The sequence below is a fragment of the Clinocottus analis genome, unplaced genomic scaffold (genome assembly GCF_023055335.1).
Source record: "Clinocottus analis isolate CAN_PGR_092001 unplaced genomic scaffold, fCliAna1.0.p SCAF_4, whole genome shotgun sequence".
In the NCBI taxonomy this organism is placed as follows: domain Eukaryota; kingdom Metazoa; phylum Chordata; class Actinopteri; order Perciformes; family Cottidae; genus Clinocottus; species Clinocottus analis.
Genome location: NW_027176153.1, coordinates 23,125,568 through 23,146,530, shown reverse-complemented (window position 1 = coordinate 23,146,530; position 20,963 = coordinate 23,125,568). Strand labels below are relative to the sequence as shown.

General features: G+C 43.4%; 1 protein-coding gene across 6 annotated transcripts in view; it reads right to left on the bottom strand.

Moving 5' to 3' along the window:
• The window catches only part of magi3a (membrane associated guanylate kinase, WW and PDZ domain containing 3a), a 112,535-nt gene that overhangs the window by 68,483 nt on the left and 23,089 nt on the right, over window positions 1-20,963 (bottom strand). For 4 of the 6 annotated variants that reach the window (XM_068598590.1, XM_068598591.1, XM_068598594.1 and 1 more), the window contains exon 2: window positions 10,382-10,420. The exons of the other annotated variants lie outside the window; for them this stretch is intronic. In XM_068598590.1, coding sequence (XP_068454691.1) covers window positions 10,382-10,420 — 39 coding nt within the window. The remainder of the gene's footprint in view (window positions 1-10,381; window positions 10,421-20,963) is intronic. 6 annotated transcript variants of the gene reach the window in all.

Genomic DNA, 20,963 nt, shown 5'->3' with positions numbered 1-20,963 from the left:
AAACGCAGATGGACCCGTGATCAGAACGTCTGCTATCGGCGAGATAATGAGCGGTATGAATATCTATGACTTTAACAGCCCGTCCCTGAACACAATACCACATCTACATGCCACCTCTTTTTTCATCTTCGCAGCACTCAGTCAGGATTTCCAGGTTTATGTAAAAGCTGACCTCCTTCGCGTTCCTTCTCCTTATTTCTCCTCCAGGACTTTTAATCATCCCTTGAGCCTTCATTTTCACAGGTGCAGTCCTCCTAATCACAGCCATCTGGACCGGTTTTGCCTCTGGACTATATTGCTCCGTTTATGAAGAAGTTTGATCCCAGGTTGAACATAAAAGTCCTGTAGACGCCTGGCAGGTGCTATAGTTAGTTTGAAGATAGCAGTTTTCTTACACATGGATGCATTTTAAAATAAACAGAACCAGTCTGATTTTAAGAGGCAGGTAACCGTGTACATTAGTAGACTTTAACCTGTGCACAAGCTGATTTTAAACTACTCTATATTATATCATTTGCATGGAAAGATGTAAAGGGTGACATTCATTTGAATGAATCTTCAGGTCAGCTCAACAATTTGGTATCAAATGTTCATAATGCCTCCACATTAGTCGTTGAAAATCTAACAAGGCAACATTACAATAACAACACAACCACACACATACACACAACTATAACACGAACATTTGATTTCCTCAGCATTTCAATTGTGTATTTTTATGCAAATAACCACTTTAGATGACAATGTTGACGTAAAAGGATATTTAGATTGCTGGTTTGCATTCTGCAGAATCATTCTGGGAAACAATATTTATTCTTTCTTTCCTCTAAAATGTAAAATGTGTGACTTTTGGAAACCAACGTAATCGACAAAAAGTCACGCTGAGAACAGATCAGCTTAATAACCCTTTTAGTACTGCAATGATAACAGTCCGTCTAGTTTTTTTGATCTTATTTATCAATAAATATGTAAAAAAAAAAGTCCTTTTGGCAAAATTATTTCGCTCTTTTTTTTAGGACAAATTTAACTTTCAAAATCTGGCAAGTCTTCGTCATTATTATATGTCATAAAGGCTTAAAACCGTGTGTAAAAACTAAACAGTAAAAAAACATTTAAATTTTAATCATATTTATCTTCTAAACAATTGAAAATGAACCTGAGCAAAGCTTTTGAGATTAAAAAAAAAAAAAGCTAACTGGTTAACTGGCGGTTATCTTTCATAAGGTCCGATGTGATACAAAAATATTTGCGATAAGCATATATAATATATGCATACATATATATGTATATATGCTTCAGGAGTGTCTTTCCCTGCTGTAAGAGCTGAAGAGAGAGAGAGAGAGAGAGAGAGAGAGAGAGAGAGAGAGAGAGAGAGAGAGCGACAGAGAGAGAGAGAGAGAGAGAGAGATGTATCTATGACTGTACAGCAGGGGGCAGGCTGGCAGTGAGCGTACAGTGAAGATGTATGTGCACACCAGCAGGGACCAGCGCTCATGATCTCCATGCAAGAACATGGCCAACAAATCATTAAGTATTTTAGTTACTGCTCTAATAACTTGTACTGCACCTGGGAAACAAACCACCTGCAGGATCACAGAGGAACGCAATGAAGGGAGGAATTCCTCTGATGAAATGAGACATAGTCCTGTCATGTGTTGTTGCTATTTTTTCTGACAGTGGTGGCTGTCACCGTGCTAGATTTCCCAGCAGCAATGTCAGCTGCCCCCCCCCCCCCCTCTCCCACCTCCCTTTTCATTATTACTCCGTTGAACCAATCCTTGACCCCTCTCCCCAGGCTCTCCTCGTCAACAAGGGGCCTAAAAGGATGTGATGAATGCGCTACCGCTGCCTCTCCAGTCTCACATGAAACCTAAACTGCAAGTGCGAGGCATGCGAGAGGAACTGCAGGCACAGGAAGGACCGGCTTCTCCACATTCAGACGTCGTCCCCACATTCCCAAAATGAGTAGGAAATGAATATAAGTTCCCACACAATAAAAGAGACGGAGACAGCTGCTGCATTGGCGATGTATTGTACGCGTCAATAAGATCGATGGTTGAGTTTGACGAGGCGGTCCGATAACGGCTCCCTCAGAGACCGTCATTTTCAGGCAAGAAACTTAATCTTTGTGTGAACAGAGTGCTGAAGGAATGAGTCCTAAATGCTGGAGATTGGTTACCAATTTGGCACTTCAAGCATACACAAAAAATCATGAAAGTGGGGCTCATTTGTAAAGATTACCTTGCTGAACAAAACATGTCTGTTTGCCAAAATCCAGTCCACAAATCCTAATCGCTCCTTTTTTTTTTTTTAAGGGAACCAGAGCGAGGAAAAATACGTCATCCCCTGCTGCATCTATCATAAAGCACATACCGGCCTCCTGGAAGTCAGTATAAGACCCATTCCACTATAAATCAAACAGCATGGTGCAAGAGTTAAACGCCCCTTATAAATTCTTGCTTTTGAGGGGTTTCTGTGGGTTTACAGGAAGCGTGCAAAGTGCATCGTGTGCGTATCCGTTTGTGTGCTTCTGTGTAATGACACCACTTTAAAAGAGGCCAGGGAGCCAATAACTCCATCACCTTTGTGCTGGGTTATTATTACAGGCCTCATCTCACATCTCTTCTGCTTTGCCGCATGCTTAACGAGGTGCTGATGAATGCCAGTTATTACCTCACATCATTAATCACAACTCCTTTTTTCCGGGCTGATGGAACAAAATAGGCAGATTTGGACTCCTGTCAGAAGAGAGGGATTACCCGAGAATAGCTTACGAGGCACTGCGTGAAAATTATTGCGTTTAGTCATAGTTTAAGGTACAATGAGATCCCCGTTTCTTAGCTTCTTCTAAAAAAGCTTTGAACAATGCAATGTGGGTGTATGCTACTTTTTCTAGTGCCAAACAAAAAAGGCTCCGTCTTTACAACTCGCCTCCACAAAACGGCTCACAACGCTTGTCATGTGGGTGAGACATTTGCTCCGACATTCCCGAGCGATTCCAACACCTGTCCGAGGCCATCCGTCACGGAGGAGGAGGAGGGTGGAGGGGGTGTACGCTTATACTGCCTCCGTCGCACGGCTCCGGTGGTAGCCTTTCAAATTATCGCATTGTGTACCCGTTTGCCGTTGTTGCCGATCAGTTATCTCACGCCGGGGCCGACCTCCCCGCATTATGGGCTTCAGAGTGGAGACGGGAGCCAAGGCTGCAGATGCCGTCCTCAAAAGTGATGCAGTCATATTTCACCCTCATGCAGTGCAGTTGTAGCCAGCCGCATCCTCGGGGACCCCGACTGCTGCGCCTGAGCTCCACAGAAAGACGAGGCTTTATGGAGAGCTGCCTTGTCTAATTATACCACGGGACAAATAGCACAAGTAACTTCACTATAACGCAAAAGGGACCGGTAGGAAATGTACTCTGGTTTTATGAACCGAAAGGAAGGCGGAAACATTTATTCCTACACGATCCAGCCGCGGCCAGGTGGGGCGTTGCGATGCTAATGCTGGAAACTGGAAAACAGAAACCGCAGCAGTGTTTTCAGGTTGATGTGTAAAGGGGAGAGGGCTTAAAGAGGAAGAGTTCTCCAGAGACAAACGGTTTAAAAAGGTCATGTATTGTGCGTCAAAAGCCAAGCGTACCTCAGAGGAGGCGGCCATGATGTGAATTTCTACACCAAAAAAAGGAGAGGAAAAAGGGAGGAAGGAAGGAAAAGGAGGAAGAAAAAGGAGGAGGGGAGAAAAGAGAGGCAGTGATAATGAAAGGCAAGGTGAGACTGAGAGATGTGGACAGGAAGTCAATAACCACATACACGACAGAATAAGAGAGCAGAGGTAAAAAAAGAAAAGAAAAGCGCGATAATGAGGTGAAGGCTGAGGCCTAAAACTGACTTTCTTTATAACTCGCCTCCCGGTTATGTTATTAATTCATCCTTTTAGAGATTAGGTTGATAATTAGCATATGGTTCCTTGAGTTACGGCTTACACTTGTTCGATGAGGTCACATTGGCCTCAACCGGTGACTACCACTCTTGAATTAGTGAATTTTTAGAAGATGGACGTTTGTGCCAAATGTGAAGAAATTCCTTCGTAGCGTTCCTAAGTTTTAACATTCATAACAAGGGTACAGCCATAGGAGCACGTAAAGAGATGGACGAAAGGAAGCACGAATGATTTGAAGTTGGTTTTTTTTAGCAATTCGATGATGGGGAATTGACCCAATGTCAATTTTTACCCGATCACATGGCTACGACTTAGTGTAGGCACAGCGGTGCTTTAATTAACCTACATGTTAATACTTGTATGGCAACATGGGCTTAATGGCTATATAGTCATTAGTTTTGCATGGATTAGGGAATACAGTAAACCAAAGTATTGGATGAATAAAATGTGACCTGATGATACACTGTAAAAAAAAATTTTTAAAAACGTAAAAAAAACGATCAATTCAAAATAAAAGGCGAAAACCATACATTTACAGAGATTTTGCAGTGAAAAACTGTTATTTTATAGATTCTTCCAGTATTATGACGATCAAACACCTTCAATAAAGGGATGTTACAAAATATTCTGCAGAGAAAAACGTATTTTACAGATTTTTTTTTCTGTATTAAAAAGTAAACAAAAGCATTGGATGAAAATAAAATTTGACCTGATGTAAATGTGCACACGCTGTTGCAGCCGTACCCTCAATGGGCCAAGAGCCCACTTCACCCAGCCATTAACCAACAATATGGAGAGTCGGGAGGAGCTGGTTGTAGGAAAGTGCGTTAGTTAACAGATGCACGGCAAGACTAAAAGCTATTGCCTCCTTATTTATCAGTCCATTTGGTTAATTCAATTGAAGGCATTGCGAAAGAATTTGGGCCGGCTGTATCATCCACAGCTTGAACTAATTAATGTCAAGATGCTATTTAATTACGGGAACCATTTTGGAATTATACACACCATTAGAGGGGTTTCTTTGCCCTGTCGATAGCAGCTGAGCTGGACATGTGATGAGCAGGTTGACGGCTAAACAAGGAAAGGGAAAACATGTATTCCAGTGCAGTTTTTAATATGCACGCCAGGTTTAAATGCACACACGGCTGCTTTTCTCACCTTTGGCACGCGCGGTCCTCACAAGGTAAGAGGGCCCCACAACGAGCCAATTTAGGAAAGAAGGAATAAAAAGGACCACTGAAATATATGAGCCAAACGATGACGTTACCTCAAATTACATGACATTACCTAAAAGTTCCTCAGTCCTAAAAGGGAATTGAAACACACAGCCAAATGAAAATATGTCTCGATCAACAATATTTGCATAGGCTATGGCATTATCATACGTCTGCCACTGAGTGAGAACTGTTATTTAGATGCATAATCATGGCAATTATCATACCGCGCCGGTGATACCGTAGACTGTATTGTGTGTCTCCATGAAAATGGCGGCCTGGCACTTGTGTGCTCATGCAATAGTGTCTCTGACTCTCCAGTCGGGGCGGTGACAGCGGTTCAGCGAGGGGCGCCACGATTCGGCTGCTATCTGATATGCCGTCAGTCAGCTCGCACGGCGGCAGCTTCCCACCTCCACGATGGGCCTGTCTCCCTTTTTTTTTTTCACCCTCCTCTTTGTCCACGGCCTTTTCATTCATTCAGTTATCGTGTCCCTGTCCACATTGCATTGAAAGAGTTTCCCCACCCCCAGACTACTTCTATCACCCAAACATCAATCAAGTCTTTATCTGCGATGCGAAAATTGTCATTACTGGTATCTTAAGAAGTCCAAAAAAACAAACTGAAGAGGCATAACTCTAAAAGTCCACAGCGCTAACTTTGTGATAATCTGTGGATCCTACCAGAGCTTTTGTTTGGAGCTTCTTCTGAAGGTGTTAATCTGATGAGTGGAGCGGCTCCAAAGTTCATCACACGAGTCATCGTCACGTCGTCGCATCATCGCATTTGCATTCTGCGGTTTTAAAATGACTCAAAACGAATACGCCTATATTATGAGTAATGAGGTATGAATGAATTTAGCAGTTTTAGCATGACCGCAAACCATGAAGGTCAAACATGCGTTCGCTTATTAAGTCGTAAGTAACTTTTTAAATCCCGGTCTGATTGCCGTCATTAACTAATGAGCGACTTCTGACCCTTCATTATGCGACAGGGAGCCACTGCTCGGCTTAGCCGAAGAGACGCTTTGCCTTTTTTCCTCTTCTCCAAACTGAGAACCCCCCTAATGGGTTAAGCCTCAGAACTTGCCCAGTTGTAGTGGCTCTGAACTAAAAATAAAACACACAGGAGGACGGACCCAAAGGCTCCGACGTCTTCTGACCGACGGTATCCTCGGTCAAAAGGAGTCCACGTCCTTGAGAGAGCGGCATGTTCGGCTCGCTCGCTCTAATATCCTCCTCCTCGCTCTCTTCCTTTCCCCCACAGCAGCAGGCCGAGTGGATAGTTCATAACAAAACACTGTCGGGGAAGGGCAACGGAGATTGGACGTGGACGCCTCTTCCATGTCAGCTGACTCGTTGTTCTGGGTGCCGGCACAGAACAACACTCGTCCCCCCAGTGGGGCAACTTTCTGACAAAACTAAGAACATGAAATGAGTTTTTGGGTTGGTTGTTTTTCATCTTGCCTGTTTGGATTTCGTTCTTTGAGCTGCTTCATGAAAGAGTTACTCCCTTAACGATTAAGCAATGGTTTGCCTTGGAAGGAATTTGGGATTTTCTCGACGCAGAGCTGTTGAGGCGGTTTGACTAAACATATAATCTAAAGCGAGGTTCAGAAGAACAGCCACACCACAGAGGTCTACGAAAAATATCCCCCTCCTCAACTCACACAACCACAGGCACACACACACAAGTCCTGTACACAATGTATTAACAACGAGGCCACGATATGTCCCTAGATGTTTTTGACGTTTCATAAATAGCACAGAATTAGTAAGAGGTCTCGTTGCTGGCGAGGGGAAACAGCAGTACAGCAAAAACAGAGGCATCCAGACCCAAAAGCGCACACAAAAACACCTCCAAGCGTCTTTGAATTGTAACACAAAGCGGTCCGATTCATTCACCTCACTAAATGTGACGTTTCCTGAGTCTCATGGAGTGAATTTTGGCTCAAATACATCCTTTAATAAATTGTGAATTCTGTCACAGTGCCACAGAGATCACGCGTGACATTCAATCTCAGGGTTAAAAAGATGCTCGATCAAACCCTCGTTGCAGATCAATGGTCCTGGAGGCGCTGCCCGAGGGGGTCCTGGAGAGGTTCACGCACGAGGAGGCAAGCAAAGCAGACCAATACAAATTGATGATATGATCACAAAGCTTCACAGGGCGGCGCAATTAATCGCATGTTAACATTGTTCACGATTATTTTTGCCCCCTACAATTAAATGACCGTGATTGACTGTGTCATTGGCGTTTAATAAAACGCACGCTCCACTCTTCATAGAAAACTACGCTGCATATCAAATCAATCGCTTCCTAAACTACCGGCCGCCAAGAAGCATGTATGTATGAATTACATGGTTGTGTATACTCCATTGTACATTCAAAACTTGCCAAATGACATCAAGTACTGAGCAATTTCACAATATCTTGATATATGATCTCATCACAATATAATTTCATGAATAAAGATATGTTATATTGAATTAAGCACAACTGAGGCTGATGGAACTGATTAGTTTTGCAGCTTTGGTCATGTAAGAATTGGATAAATTACAATGTTCACCTGATGATGGCGCTAAAGGAAGTCAAGGGATCGCCCAAAATCAGTCTGTGCAAAATGTTAAGTCAATCCATGTGATGGTTTTTGCGATATTTCTGTCTTCGCCAAAGTGGTCAGGCCAACTGCCAGAGCATTGCCGTCCCTGGAGGTAAATGCCGCTAGCGGAGATAAAAGTGAAGGTCCGCGGTCCACTGGGTCTGCTCTTTGATGTTAATATGAAAAGGAAACCCCCGATATGAGCAAACCTGTTGGAATAACCAATCAGGCACGAAACACTGTAATCGGTCTGCTCCCAAAGTGATGCGCCATGACGATAAGCTTGACTAAATGATTTCCATCCATCCACAGCACACAATGAAAAAAGGTGTTTTATTGACATTGCGAGTTTGAAAATAGGAAGCAAGGTTTGTGTAGTTAGACACTTTTATGGTCTCGTCTCTGCTGATGGCCTTGAATGTAATAGCCGTGCATCAATCCACAAGAAATGGTTTGTCCTTGGCACTGGGTATGAATACCAGATTAAAATAGAGGTGGCGCACAGTCTAATCACCTGCACGGCGAGCAACGCTCCCTGCACAATCAAAACCCTACATCTATTAATGTCTGACAGACAAAACGTCAGCAAGGTCTGGAAGGTATGCGAGATCAGATGCAGAGTGCGTGGTAGTCCCTTTATACCTGCCAAAAATGGAGGTTAAATTATGTTATTTCAGCTGTATTTTAACCACTGAGGAGATGTAATCTTCTATTTAATTAATACTTCAGTTCAGTTATTCAAAATATCACTGGCAATTAAGGAGGAACAAATAAGATGTCTTCCAGATGTTTAATACCAGAGCTATCAGTGCTGATGCTGCTGCTGTTGGATTGAGACGACGCTTATTAGCACAAATATCAAGTCTTCATAACTGCTGGCATTAACGTGACTGTTTTCCAGCTTTTTCTCGCCTTTAGGAGTCCAGCAAACCCACAGGGAGCGTGTCGCTGAACGAAAAAAACTGCGTTAATCGCGGCTCTGACACCCAGTTTGAGGGGAAACTGCTGCGTATGCTAATTGTCGGAGGTGAAGTCCTCACACATCACTTCTTGGAGCGCGAGGAATGTGTGTTTTCACCCATTCAGAGAGATCAGCTCAACACGGTTCATATCTAAAAATCAAACAAACCTCAAATCCCCCCGACCCCCCCAAAAAAAGAGCCATACCGTCCCAGCATTCCTGACTGCGACGTGGTTTCTCCTCGCGCGTGCGACGCCGACAGCTCGCGCCCCGCAATCTCTTCGGGCCGCCTCATTTCGACCCTCATCTGAATATTTATGAACGTTGTTAGGCGGACCACATTCCATTATCGGGGAGATTGCCTGGCACCGGGCTCCTAATCCCCCTTCACCTCGCTCACGTCTAGTGTGGGAAGCCCTGCACTTCATCCAATCGCGGCCCGTATTTCGGCCGCCATCAGCGTTGCCAAATGTTGTGGAGAGAAAAATGAGGGGTAAGGGTGGCGAAAGGAAATCCATACATGGGAAAGATGAATACGGGTTTCAACGTTTCAAAGCCCAAATTAAAATCGACTGATTCTCTGACACGAGTATGAGTCAAACTTTCAGAACAAAGGTGAAGCAAGACCCTTCCACCAATGGGATGAGACGTGCAGGCATGCCAGAGCGTTTACACTTGAGTTCTCCCACGTTCATCTGCACTTCCCAGAACGAGGCGCTCGCCTCAAGATGTATTAGCATTCTCGGCTGTCGACAGATTCAAGCAAACAAAGAGCTGGTCAAGGAGTTACAGCAAGTCCATTATTGCACAATGTCCTCATTGTTCCCCCCCCCCCCCTCCCTATCCACTCTCCTGGTTCAGAAGTGGCTGTATTTGACTAACATCCTTTATTCGCCCTGCTGAAAACAAACACCGTTGAATAGGGGAGGGAAAGGCTGACCCAAAACCTCCCGATAAGAACCAAGTCCAGCACCAGGTTGTTGGTTTTACATTCCTCGATAGTAAAAAATGAGTTTCCCGGAGTACATAAATGTGGAAAGGTTGAGAAGGTTGTTTTTTTTCAGGTTTCCAGCCTATAAGAGGTTTTTGAATGGACCACTTGAACAGCAATTGACCGCTGCAATTTATTATTCAGAATTCAATTGTGATACGTTTGGCAGTAGTTTGCACCCAGAAGGTGTGTCCGCAATCACACACACACACACACACACACACACTGCTGATTTATGATGAATCATTCAATGAGAGGAAAAGGCAATGATTTCGATTTCAATTGAGGGAAGAATCGTCAGACGTGACCGTAAAGCGAGCTTGTTCTCACTCCAAGGCTTCTTTCTTTATATATATATATATATATATATATATATATATATATATATATATATATATATATATATATATATATATATATATATATATATATATATATATATATATATATACACACACACTTGTCTCAGAACAAACATGACAAGTATAATTTGCATTCTTGTCATCCTATTCCCCAAACCCCCAAGTAAATTCTGCTGAGTATCTGTGGCAGAGAGAGATGGCTTTAATTAAGAAAAGAAAAAAAACAAAACATGGTGGGATGTTTTGAGTAAAAAAGAGCCAAAAACACACGCAAGCTATTCCTTATGTGAGAGGCGGGAGGCGAGCAAACACACCTGGTTTTGCAGCTTGTCCGTCTTCCCCTTGTTTGCAATCTATATTCAAAAAGGCAAAGGTTGGAGATGTGATTGCGAGCAGCGACTTGAGAGTAATTTAAAAACAATCCTGGGCCATGGGGGTGAATTTTAAAGCTGTGGTAAAAAGGAGGGAGCTGGGTGAGGAAGGACGGACGGGTCTCGGGCTGGCGATGGATGACTGCGGAAGAGGACGCATGCAGGGCACATAAGAACCTGGATATTTTACTGCACCTGCTGCTTGCACGATTACTCATTGTTACGCATTCAAGGTCTCCATGTGAACCGCTCTCTCCTGCATAACAACCTCCACTTTATCACCAAAGACCATTCTCCCACATACACACACACACACACAAGTAAATAAATAGATCCTGCCCAGAAAGCGCAGACACACACTTAATATAATCAGCCTGTCAACAACTGTTCAGTCTGCTCTCACACGGCATTTTGATGTAAATGCACATTCAAGTGCAGAGATGTAAAGGGTGTGTGTGTGTGTGTGTGTGTGTGTGTGTGTGTGTGTGTGTGTGTGTGTGTGTGTGTGCTCCTGAAGTGGCATCGGTGTTCTGCTCACGTCGTCGGCCGGAGTCAAGGTCAAGCGAGTGCATAAGTTCACCGGGCACTTTGTGAGAGGCGCGTGCGTCACACAAAGCGACATTCAAGTCAGCTTATTTTGTGTAGCCCAAAATCACAAATACAAGATTTGCCTCGGAGGGCTTTACAGTCTGTACACACATGACATCCCTCTCCCACAACCTCACATCGGATCGGAAAAACTCCCAAAATAAAAGATAGTAAAACCCCTTTTACAGGAAAAAAAAAGATGACCAGGATGATGAACGTCACAGAGTTACAGTACATAATGAGTAGTATATGCACGGTACACGATCCAGATAGCCACAGTCCAGGTCCGCGGTAGAGGGAGAGAGGAGGGGCATCAACATAAAGAGCGTTGTGTAATTGGGAGTCAGTGACTTTTGTAAACGTGTCAGCTGTAGGTCTCGTGTTATATCACGGCCTTTCGCGGGACGTCACTCTCATTTGCGTTTGCTCATTGAGAAATGACCTCCGCAAAAATTGTCACGACCGTCTGACTCGTCCTTGTGCCAGAGCGAGATAAGACACAACAACGTGCCCTCAGCTGATAATTAATGCTCCGCCGAGGTCGGGTGTGGGGCGACTCTACAAGGAGCACGAGTGGTGAGTGAAGGGCGATATATATAGACTCTTGTGACTGCGGCTGGCCACGCAGTCGCATCAACGGACTCGTGTTGGCTTATGGTTCCCGCCTTTTCTCATACAGCTGGTGGCGCAACGACCGTTTAGAGTCGACGTTCACCGATATCTCCCCCATCTGCGTGTCCTTACACTCCGTCAAAGACGGGTTACATAAACGCTCATATTTGCTGGACCTCTTCAGCCAAAAAGTTCTTTAACGGGATCCATTGTTCATGTTTCTGCTACGACTTTTAAAAAATGGCGCCATTCTGCTGTGAAACCCAGGAAACGCGAGACTCAGAAAGGACGCGGTTGGCAGACCAATCACAGTCTCGCGGGCTGCGAACGGCTCGCGTAGCTTTGTCGGATAGTCAGACATTTTGGGGACGACGTTCCAAGACGCATCAGAAACAGGTTTATTGAAAAATAGATTTTCTTTAAAAATACAAGCCTTGGTATTAGCACTTGCCAAGCAATGCGCCAGCAAAGGCAGGGAAGACAAAGACTCTAGCGGCGTGTAAACATGGGTGTAAACAAAGCAAGATTTAAAAACCATTGCAAATGTTTAAGAGAAGGGAAACACATGAAAAAACACATTTGTTGGAGCTCACGGGTACACACAACGTGTTTATCATGAGCCTCAAGATACTAAACTCAAGAATTCCCTCTGATCCCGAGGCCTTGCCCCATCATTTGAAGGTTCAGGTGAGCGGCTCCAGAAGTGATTCGTTGTTGGGGTGCGGTGACCTGTGGAAGGCCGAGCTAACCGAGGGAGACGGGCGGCAGAAGGAGGCTCTGTGATGCGAGCGCTGGGGGCGGAGCCTCGATGGCCTCGCTCTCGCTCTGCGCCGTCGGTCCACATCGTGGACTCTGACCCGTTTGATTTCATTGGTACATTGCAAGTTGATTTGAAGTCCCTGTGTGGTAGCACACACACACACACACACACACACACACACATAACAAAGCTCTATAAAACCAGCTTTGTTCCAGCAGCCGTCACACAGGTGAACAAATTATAGTTATAACAGCACTGATCTGGAGCTCTGAGCACTTTTATCACGCTTGTGGTAATGTACGTCAAGATGGATGCCTTGTTTTTCTACTATTTTTCTACTGTTTTTACTCCTGCAAACCACATCTACCCTCGGGTACCAATAAAGTAACCAAACCAAACACACAAACACACACACACTTGAAGTGTGTGTGTACACACTTCATTTCAGGTTTGTTACTCTTGCCACATGTTTGCTTTAAGAAAGTTGCGTTAAAATAAATGTTTTGTGTGTATGAATTTTTTGTATATTTGAGGCAAAATGTATTTTTTTCTCATGATGTGAGAATATAATTAATTTACCAAATTAGTCCGAGGAGATTTTTATGGTAACATCTACGGACTGTGTATTTTATTTTATTTTTTACAAATTTGCAGTTTGGGAGGCAAACAACTGTTTCACTCTGGCTGTGCTATTCAATGTCTGATATATTTTACACAAAAAGTATTACATGCAAATATTAAATCCCAGTGTTTGAAATTACACCTCAGCTGCCGGCGGTTCCTATTGTACACAGTCCCACAGTATTATTCGTTGTCATAGTCATCTGAAGTGGTTATTTGCACAAAAATAAATCCCACAAACGCTAAAGACATAAATCAATAGTATTTTTATTTAAATATTTATGCTATGATTAAGACAAATCTTGCCATTACTAGTTTTATTAACACCAATCATTGTTGCCTATTGTTCAACACAACATCATTTCTATAATTAGAGTTTGAACGCATCATAATGTGACGACGACGTAAGACCTTGAAAATTCCCACACAGCAACGTATTTTTCCGACACTCCGCAAGTTGTTGACGACCACAAATTGAGCATGAAATCATCGGCAACAAGCAATGAGGCAACCGGAGGACGTCCGGCTCCTCCGTCCCAGGAACCCGTCGTGTTGCTCAGAGAGAAAAAAGCGGCGCTGCAGCAACAACAACAACAACATCTCACAAAGCCAGGAAGGAACAGACTGCAAGCGGAGCGGCTACGAGCCGATCGAGGCCATGTGAGTAATTGAAAAACAATACAACGCTAATGAGATTACATCATATTTCCCTGGGAAAAACTGCTTTGAGGTGATGAGGTGGATTACTTTAAGTCTGAGTGACTGGATATAATTAAAAAAGAAGGAGTCAATCAGTCCGTACAAAACATGCACAATTAAGTTGTCGTAGCTCGCTTCAAGCTGCAAATTGGAACTGAAGAAAGAAAAACAGGATGTTCAGAAGTACTAGTTGTACACCTCTGGACTTTGAGTCAATTACAACTATTTACATAAAGACCCACAGAGATTCATATTTAAAAGATTCTCCGACACAATTAAGCCCAAATGAACAGAGACGCATCATGTTTTTCATTTGAGTTTCAACACCAGAAAAACAAACTGTGAGATGTTTTCTCTCTCTGAAGAAGTCGAATCCTTTGACGATCAATTAGTTGGTAAAACTCAGCAAATTTACCAAAAATATTTATGGTAAAAAAAGACAAATTGAACCAGAGAATGCTGTTCACATTTAATAAGATACTGATTTGACCGGTACACACCCACAATGCAATGCAGCAGAAAAACATTCCCTTTGCCCTTTTCGAGAAAAATTCGGTGTGTATGTGGCCAGAATTAAATAGGTGTTCTCTCCGGAGCGATGTGAAGATTTGATTTGGTATTGGAGTTGTTTACCGGTGCCCTGGTGGAGCCGTTGTCAGAGTAAGAGCTATTGATCATCGCCCAAAATGTCTTAAATGTAAGTGATCACACAAAGCTGCGCCATTGCCTCTGGTCCTGAGGTTTGCAACACAACACAAGAACAAACAAAACAAACATATTTCACACCACGACACGGTAACGACACCGAGAGATCGGACCCAAAAGAGCACTAGAGATCACACTCGGACACACACACTTGGGTCGATGCTCCCTCATGAGCTCATGAATTCATAAGGGTGGTGCAGACAACACTTTAGTAATGAGACAATTAACTCATCTGACGTTGTCGTCTCAAACAACAGAACAGCCGGAGTCGGAGGGGAGGGTGGAGGTGAAGGAGGGAAGGGTTGCTCGTGCCGAAACAGCAAAACAACGCAATTCAAGTAACGTGAGAGACGAGGGCAGCTGAAGGTAAAGGCGAGGCAATAGCAAGAGAGGGGCAGCGAGTCAAAAGGCCGATGAGGAGGATGAGGAGCGAGAAAGAAGAGCGCTGAAATGAGAGAGAGATTGATTAAGAAGACCGGAGACAAGGAGGTGGGGGGGGGCAGAAGGAGCAAGTGTCAACATGAAGCAATTAACCGCGGCATCGTGTTCCTGTCCATTCTCCTCGCTGCAGGACTCGTGGGAGAAAGAAGACGATGCGAGAGTGCGTCTGAAAGGTCAGCAGAGCTGATCGGTGTCCTCTCTGAACAGCATCATCAACAGGAGGGTCCTAGGTGAGCTGTGGGGGCCATTTATACTCGGGGTTTTTCTCAGAGACGCAAGCACGCGAGACCCTCAAGGGTCCCTTGTGTCATCTCGTCAGCCATCTTGTGTGCGTCGGCCAAAATTTCGGACTATCCGACAAAGCTACGCGAGCCGTTCGCAGCCCGCAAGACTGTGATTGGTCCGCTAACCACGCCCTTTCTGAGTCTCGCATTTCCCGGGTTTCATAGCATGATACCGCCATTCTTAACACGGTAGAAAATTTGCAGATGTTGCAAAAGGAGAAATTCAGATTGAGCTCATGTCAGCGTACGCTGTTTCAAAGCAAGTGGGAAATCATCCTTTTTGCAGCAGGACTGCTGGCGACACATCATCGGCCTGGTGTGCTCCTACGAGGTACACGACCGTTTTCTATTGCATGTCCGACTGGCCCATTATAGACAACCCCATTTAGCATGTAATCCCATCTCAATAAGGAGCAGTATCTCAACAGCGCCTGAATCAATGCTCCCCAGCGCCGACTGGGAAGCACGCGCTGCTGGACCGAAATCAATGGGCCCTTTTGTCGGATAAGACTTGCTCGCGTGCTGCTGCTCTGCGGTACAAAATGCAGGAGACGTATGAAGGAGGTGTTACTGCTGCGTCAGGGGGACCGAGAAGGAAAAAGGGGCGTTGAGGATCGATACTACGTCATCATTATGACGTAGTATCGATCCGGGTTTGGAAAACAAGCCCAGGATGCAGGATGCTGCAGAGGAACGGATGCTTAAATCGATTCCATCCCCGGTGCCAGACTGAGCGGGGTTGTAGACGTTTCTGTGGAGGAAAGAATGGATGCAAGAATGCGAAGATGGTTCGACAGGCTGAAGACAGATGGGACAGATAAATATGGGGGGCGGCAACAGAGAGAAATGAGCTTTGGTTAAATACCCTAAAGAAAAAAAAAAGATTTCCACGTGCTGTAGGATTGACCTTTTGCCAAGTCCCGCCCCTCAAACACAGACTGGCCAATCGTATCGTAGCTTGGGCCAGCTCGAGCCAGGGCCTGGCAGGTATCCGGCTCCGTAGACGTTCATGCGATCGTTCGAAATGAATTGACTTCTGTCTCGTCACCGGGTGACATGTTGGTATTGTGATCTTTAGGATTTAACTTCTATGTATTTATATTTTTAACCCGATTTTGCTGCTGGAGCAGTCGTGGGGGGATGCGGGTAGGCGAAAAGGTCAATTTACATCACGAGAATCTTAATACTATGGATAGGATTTCACGTTAAACTGACTACAAATGGTGTTACAGAACGGTCAACTGCAATTAGCATGAAACAGGGTGTGCTTGGAGCCGAGCCCGGTCATAATCCGGCCAATGTAGGGACAGAGAGGACTTCAAAATAAAACAGGAAGCAACCCAATACTGTGACAAAAATAAGAGCAAGCAGATTGTGTCTGTTGTGAATCCTCCCCCGGCTTGCATCTGCTCTCGCTGGCGGTTTCTGCATCGTGTTCGGCAGCAGCTCCTCGCGGATGCAGAGCCACAGATGGGGAATGATGCTGACCAGATTGGGTCTCCACAGCCTCAAAAAAAAGACTTAAAAAAAAAAAAAAACCTGCGTCCTCCAGGGATTAGTGGCGTCTTGTAGGAAATTGGCCTAATCCAAAACAAATCCAGTGGGATATGTAACTCGTAATTCATTGATTGTGGAGAATGTCCTTTTAACCACACGTTTGACAGATCTTCTGTTTCCAGGCTGCAGCCTCAAGACAGCATCTAACAGACGCTGTTATCCAGCCGGGACTCAACGTGATTAAACACGAGCTGCATTACAGATGCCAGGAAGGCAATCCCTTACAAATTAATCATGAAATGCGGGGAAAAAAAAGTGTTTTTGATCTGAATAACATTCAACACAGTTTTTTCAAGTGATTCATAAACATTTAACATTTTAAAGGCCTCATTCATACCATAGTTAACTATTATGTCTGACTAAATTGCGTTATTATAAGAGGCTTAATCTGAACTGTGCAGTTTACTTGCGGTAATTATAGTTTTGTATTGTTGTCGGAAGTTATTCATTAATGACATAATGGTCCGCAGACGCACAAACACACAGAGCAACAGGCTGTTGGTGTTATCAACCACTGTTTCATGGCAACCATTGGTAATTACACTGCACACACACACACACACACACACACACACACACGCACGCCCAACGTGGTGCTGCATTCAAGCGTCCTCCTCCTAAATTGGAATCAACAACAGCAGACGTACTGTTGCCATACGTTTTGTTGGAGCGCTCTCAGGGCGGTGCGGCCCCTCTGCCCTCCTCACCTCTCCTTGTGTCACCGCAGGGTGCCGGTCGCCGGTCGCCCGCTCTCAATTAGCCTCGGCTTATTATCACCCAACCGCTAACCGAGCCCTTCCTCCATTGCAAAGCCCCTTACATAAAGGGGTCAGGAGAGTGGGACATATGTTCCTGTGTTTCCTGACGCTGCTGCAGAACACACACACACACACACACACACACACACAGAGACACACACACACACACACACACACACAGCAGAAGCTCGTGGACGGCAGACGAAGCAACAAGGATGGAATAAAAGAAAGAGAAAAAACTAAAGAAAGAAGAAGGGTATAGGCCTCAAACTGTGGGGCGCGACCCTCTAGTGGGGCGCGGAGGTATTACAGGCGGGGCGCAGGGGAGATGCAGATTCTAAAAAAAAAAAGATTTTATTTTTTATTTTTAAAGAATCCTTTATTAATCCAACAGTGAGGGGATTATTCTCTGCTCGTCATCATCCTATGTAATGAAGGAGCTTTGTGCTGCTGTGAAGCTCTGGGGCTTCACTGCCTTGCTCAAGGACACTTCAACATGAAACTATGGGGAGAAAACAGGGATCCAACCGGCTTCCTTGCTCATCTTTGTTTGCCAAATATGAGTTATTTTTTGCACATGTATAACTTTATTTGCATTGTTTTAACAAAGTGATTGCACATGTTATTAGTTCTTGTCAGATGGAGCAATCTGGTTCACTTGAAAGGGATTTACATTTTCTTTAATCTATTCATTAAAAAAGCACGGATGGAGGAGTCTCAACAAGTGTTTTGTTCCCATTTTGTTCCCATGTTGTTGGGGCGGTGGGGCCCGAACATTTTGCTTCCTCCAAAGTGGAGACAGAAACAGTTTGAGAACCACTGGACTAAGGGATGCAGTGTTTCACAGTTCATATGACTTTCACTCATCAACCAGCATTCTTCAAAGAGCAGATCCATTTGTGTTTCATTCATGGTTTTTCAGGTACGAAAAGCCCACCAGGTAACTGTCTGAGGGCTGTCTGCCAGCGAGCAGCGAAGCCGAAGAACCTTTTTTAGCAACCTAAAAAGAGGCCCACCTTAAGAATTTATATTCAGATTAAGTGTATGCTATATTTAGAATAGTTTCAACGCTTTATCTTGCCAACCGGGAACTGACGCAGTTATATTGCTGCTTCAAAGCCACTGGCCTCCCTTGACAAAAACAGTAAGTTGACCTTGCACCAACAGGGGAATTGCTGGTCTACTGCTGGTATTGATCAGTTAGTTTGCATTGTGTGCTTTGAAAAATAGCACTATGAGGCAAAAACATATGTACTTTGACCAAAACTTGAATGTATTTGAACACATAGAAACAGGGAAGTTCCAGATATATAATGGAGGTCCTCAATGTGTAGTGTTCTAACATTAGCTCAACAGGTATAGCATGATTGAGAGCTTTCAGCTTGCCACAGAATGACCTGAACCCTTCACAGTGAGGCATTGTCTCAAATCCACACCTGCTCTCACTCTTCGTTGTTAGCGTCTCACCTCCATGCCGTCCGTCTCACACCCTCGGTCGGTGAGTCTCCTCCCTCTTCTTATCCAATCTGCTACTTCCTCCCGCTGTCAGCTATCCTTTTCCCATCAGCCCCCCGCCCGCAATCTCTGCCCGCGCAGCAAAATAAAAGCTGCCCCCTAAGCCAAATTGCATCGCAGCGAGAGCGCAGCGAGCGGTGATTGCATCCACAGATTGCCTTTTGTGACCCGCCTCCTTGAGGTCTTGAGGTCGGAGCACCGTGACCTTCCTGTGTTTAGAGCGATATCTTATCTCTCGTCTCGGGATGGGCGATCGCGATGATGGACGTCTGCCTAATGGGCCCTCTGTTTCACTCTCGATTAAACTGCATTTGATGACACTGCTGATGGTATTGATTTAACAGCATTCTATCAGGTTCCTATAAGGGCAGAAACTAATCTTCACTTCTTTTATGTAACTACAAATCCTGTTTTCTCATGTGAACGACAGGTGATGTCCAGAGAATCAGTCACGGTTGGTGTCCAAGTGTCCGTTTCACACATAAAGCACACACCAACTAATGTCCGTGTCAGACCAATCCTCACCTACTGGAAATACTGCGTTTGGGGTGGAGAGTGCTGGCGGGCGGGACGTGATGCGGATCACATCGCTGTTTCCTTGTATATCTCTGAATATTTTTCTTATCTTTTCTTTCCGACATTTTCGTCTGCATCTTTGTGGCGATCAGGCTTCTTCATGCTAGAAATCTTCTGCCGCGTGACAGAAACGACATCATCAAGGTCAACCACTCGCCGTGATATTACCAGTCTAGAGAGTAATATTGTCGAAAAAATATGAAAGTGCCAATATTAGAAACAGTTTCATATTCATCATCTGTAGAAATGATACATGTGTGATTTGTCATACTTTTTTTATTCGTCATACTTTTGTCGCTTTGTTTTTGGGTCATACTTTTTTTTTTTTCGTCACTTTTTTTTCCGTCATACTTTTTTTGTCACTTTGTTTTTGGGTCATACTTTTTTTTTTCGTCATACTATTTTTTTCCGTCATACTTTTTTTTTTCGTCACTTTTTTTCTTCGTCATTTTGTTTGTCACCATACTTTTTTTTCCGTCATACTTTTTTTTTTCCGTCATACTTTTTTTTTTCGTCATATTTTTTTTTTCGTCATACTTTTTTTTTCGTCATACTTTTTTTTTTCTTCGTCATTTTGTTTTCGTCATTTTTTTGTCACCATACTTTTTTTGTCACCATACTTTTTTTTCCGTCATACTTTTTTTTTTCCGTCATACTTTTTTTTTTCCGTCATACTTTTTTTTTTCCGTCATACTTTTTTTTTTCGTCATACTTTTTTTTCCGTCATACTTTTTTTTTTCGTCATACTTTTTTTTTTCGTCATACTTTTTTTTTTCGTCATACTTTTTTTTTCGTCATACTTTTTTTTTCTTCGTCATTTTGTTTTCGTCATTTTTTTGTCACCATACTTTTTTTGTCACCATACTTTTTTTTCCGTCATACTTTTTTTTTCCGTCATACTTTTTTTTTTTCGTCATACTTTTTTTTCGTCATACTTTTTTTTCGTCATACTTTTTTTTCGTCATACTTTTTTTTCACTTTGTTTTTCGGTCACTTTTTTTTCATCATACTTTTTTTTCACTTTTTTTTTCCGTCATACTTTTTTTTCCGTCATACTTTTTTTTTTCCGTCATACTTTTTTTTCCGTCATACTTTTTTTTTGCCGTCATACTTTTTTTTCCGTCATACTTTTTTTTCCGTCATACTTTTTTTTTTCGTCATACTTTTTTTTTCATTATACTTTTTTTTTTTTCGTCATTTTGTTTGTCATTTTTTTGTCACCATACTTTTTTTGTCACCATACTTTTTTTGTCACCATACTTTTTTTTTTCCGTCATACTTTTTTTTTCGTCATACTTTTTTTTTCATCATACTTTTTTTTTTCTTCGTCATTTTGTTTTCGTCATTTTTTTGTCACCATACTTTTTTTGTCACCATACTTTTTTTGTCACCATACTTTTTTTTTTCCG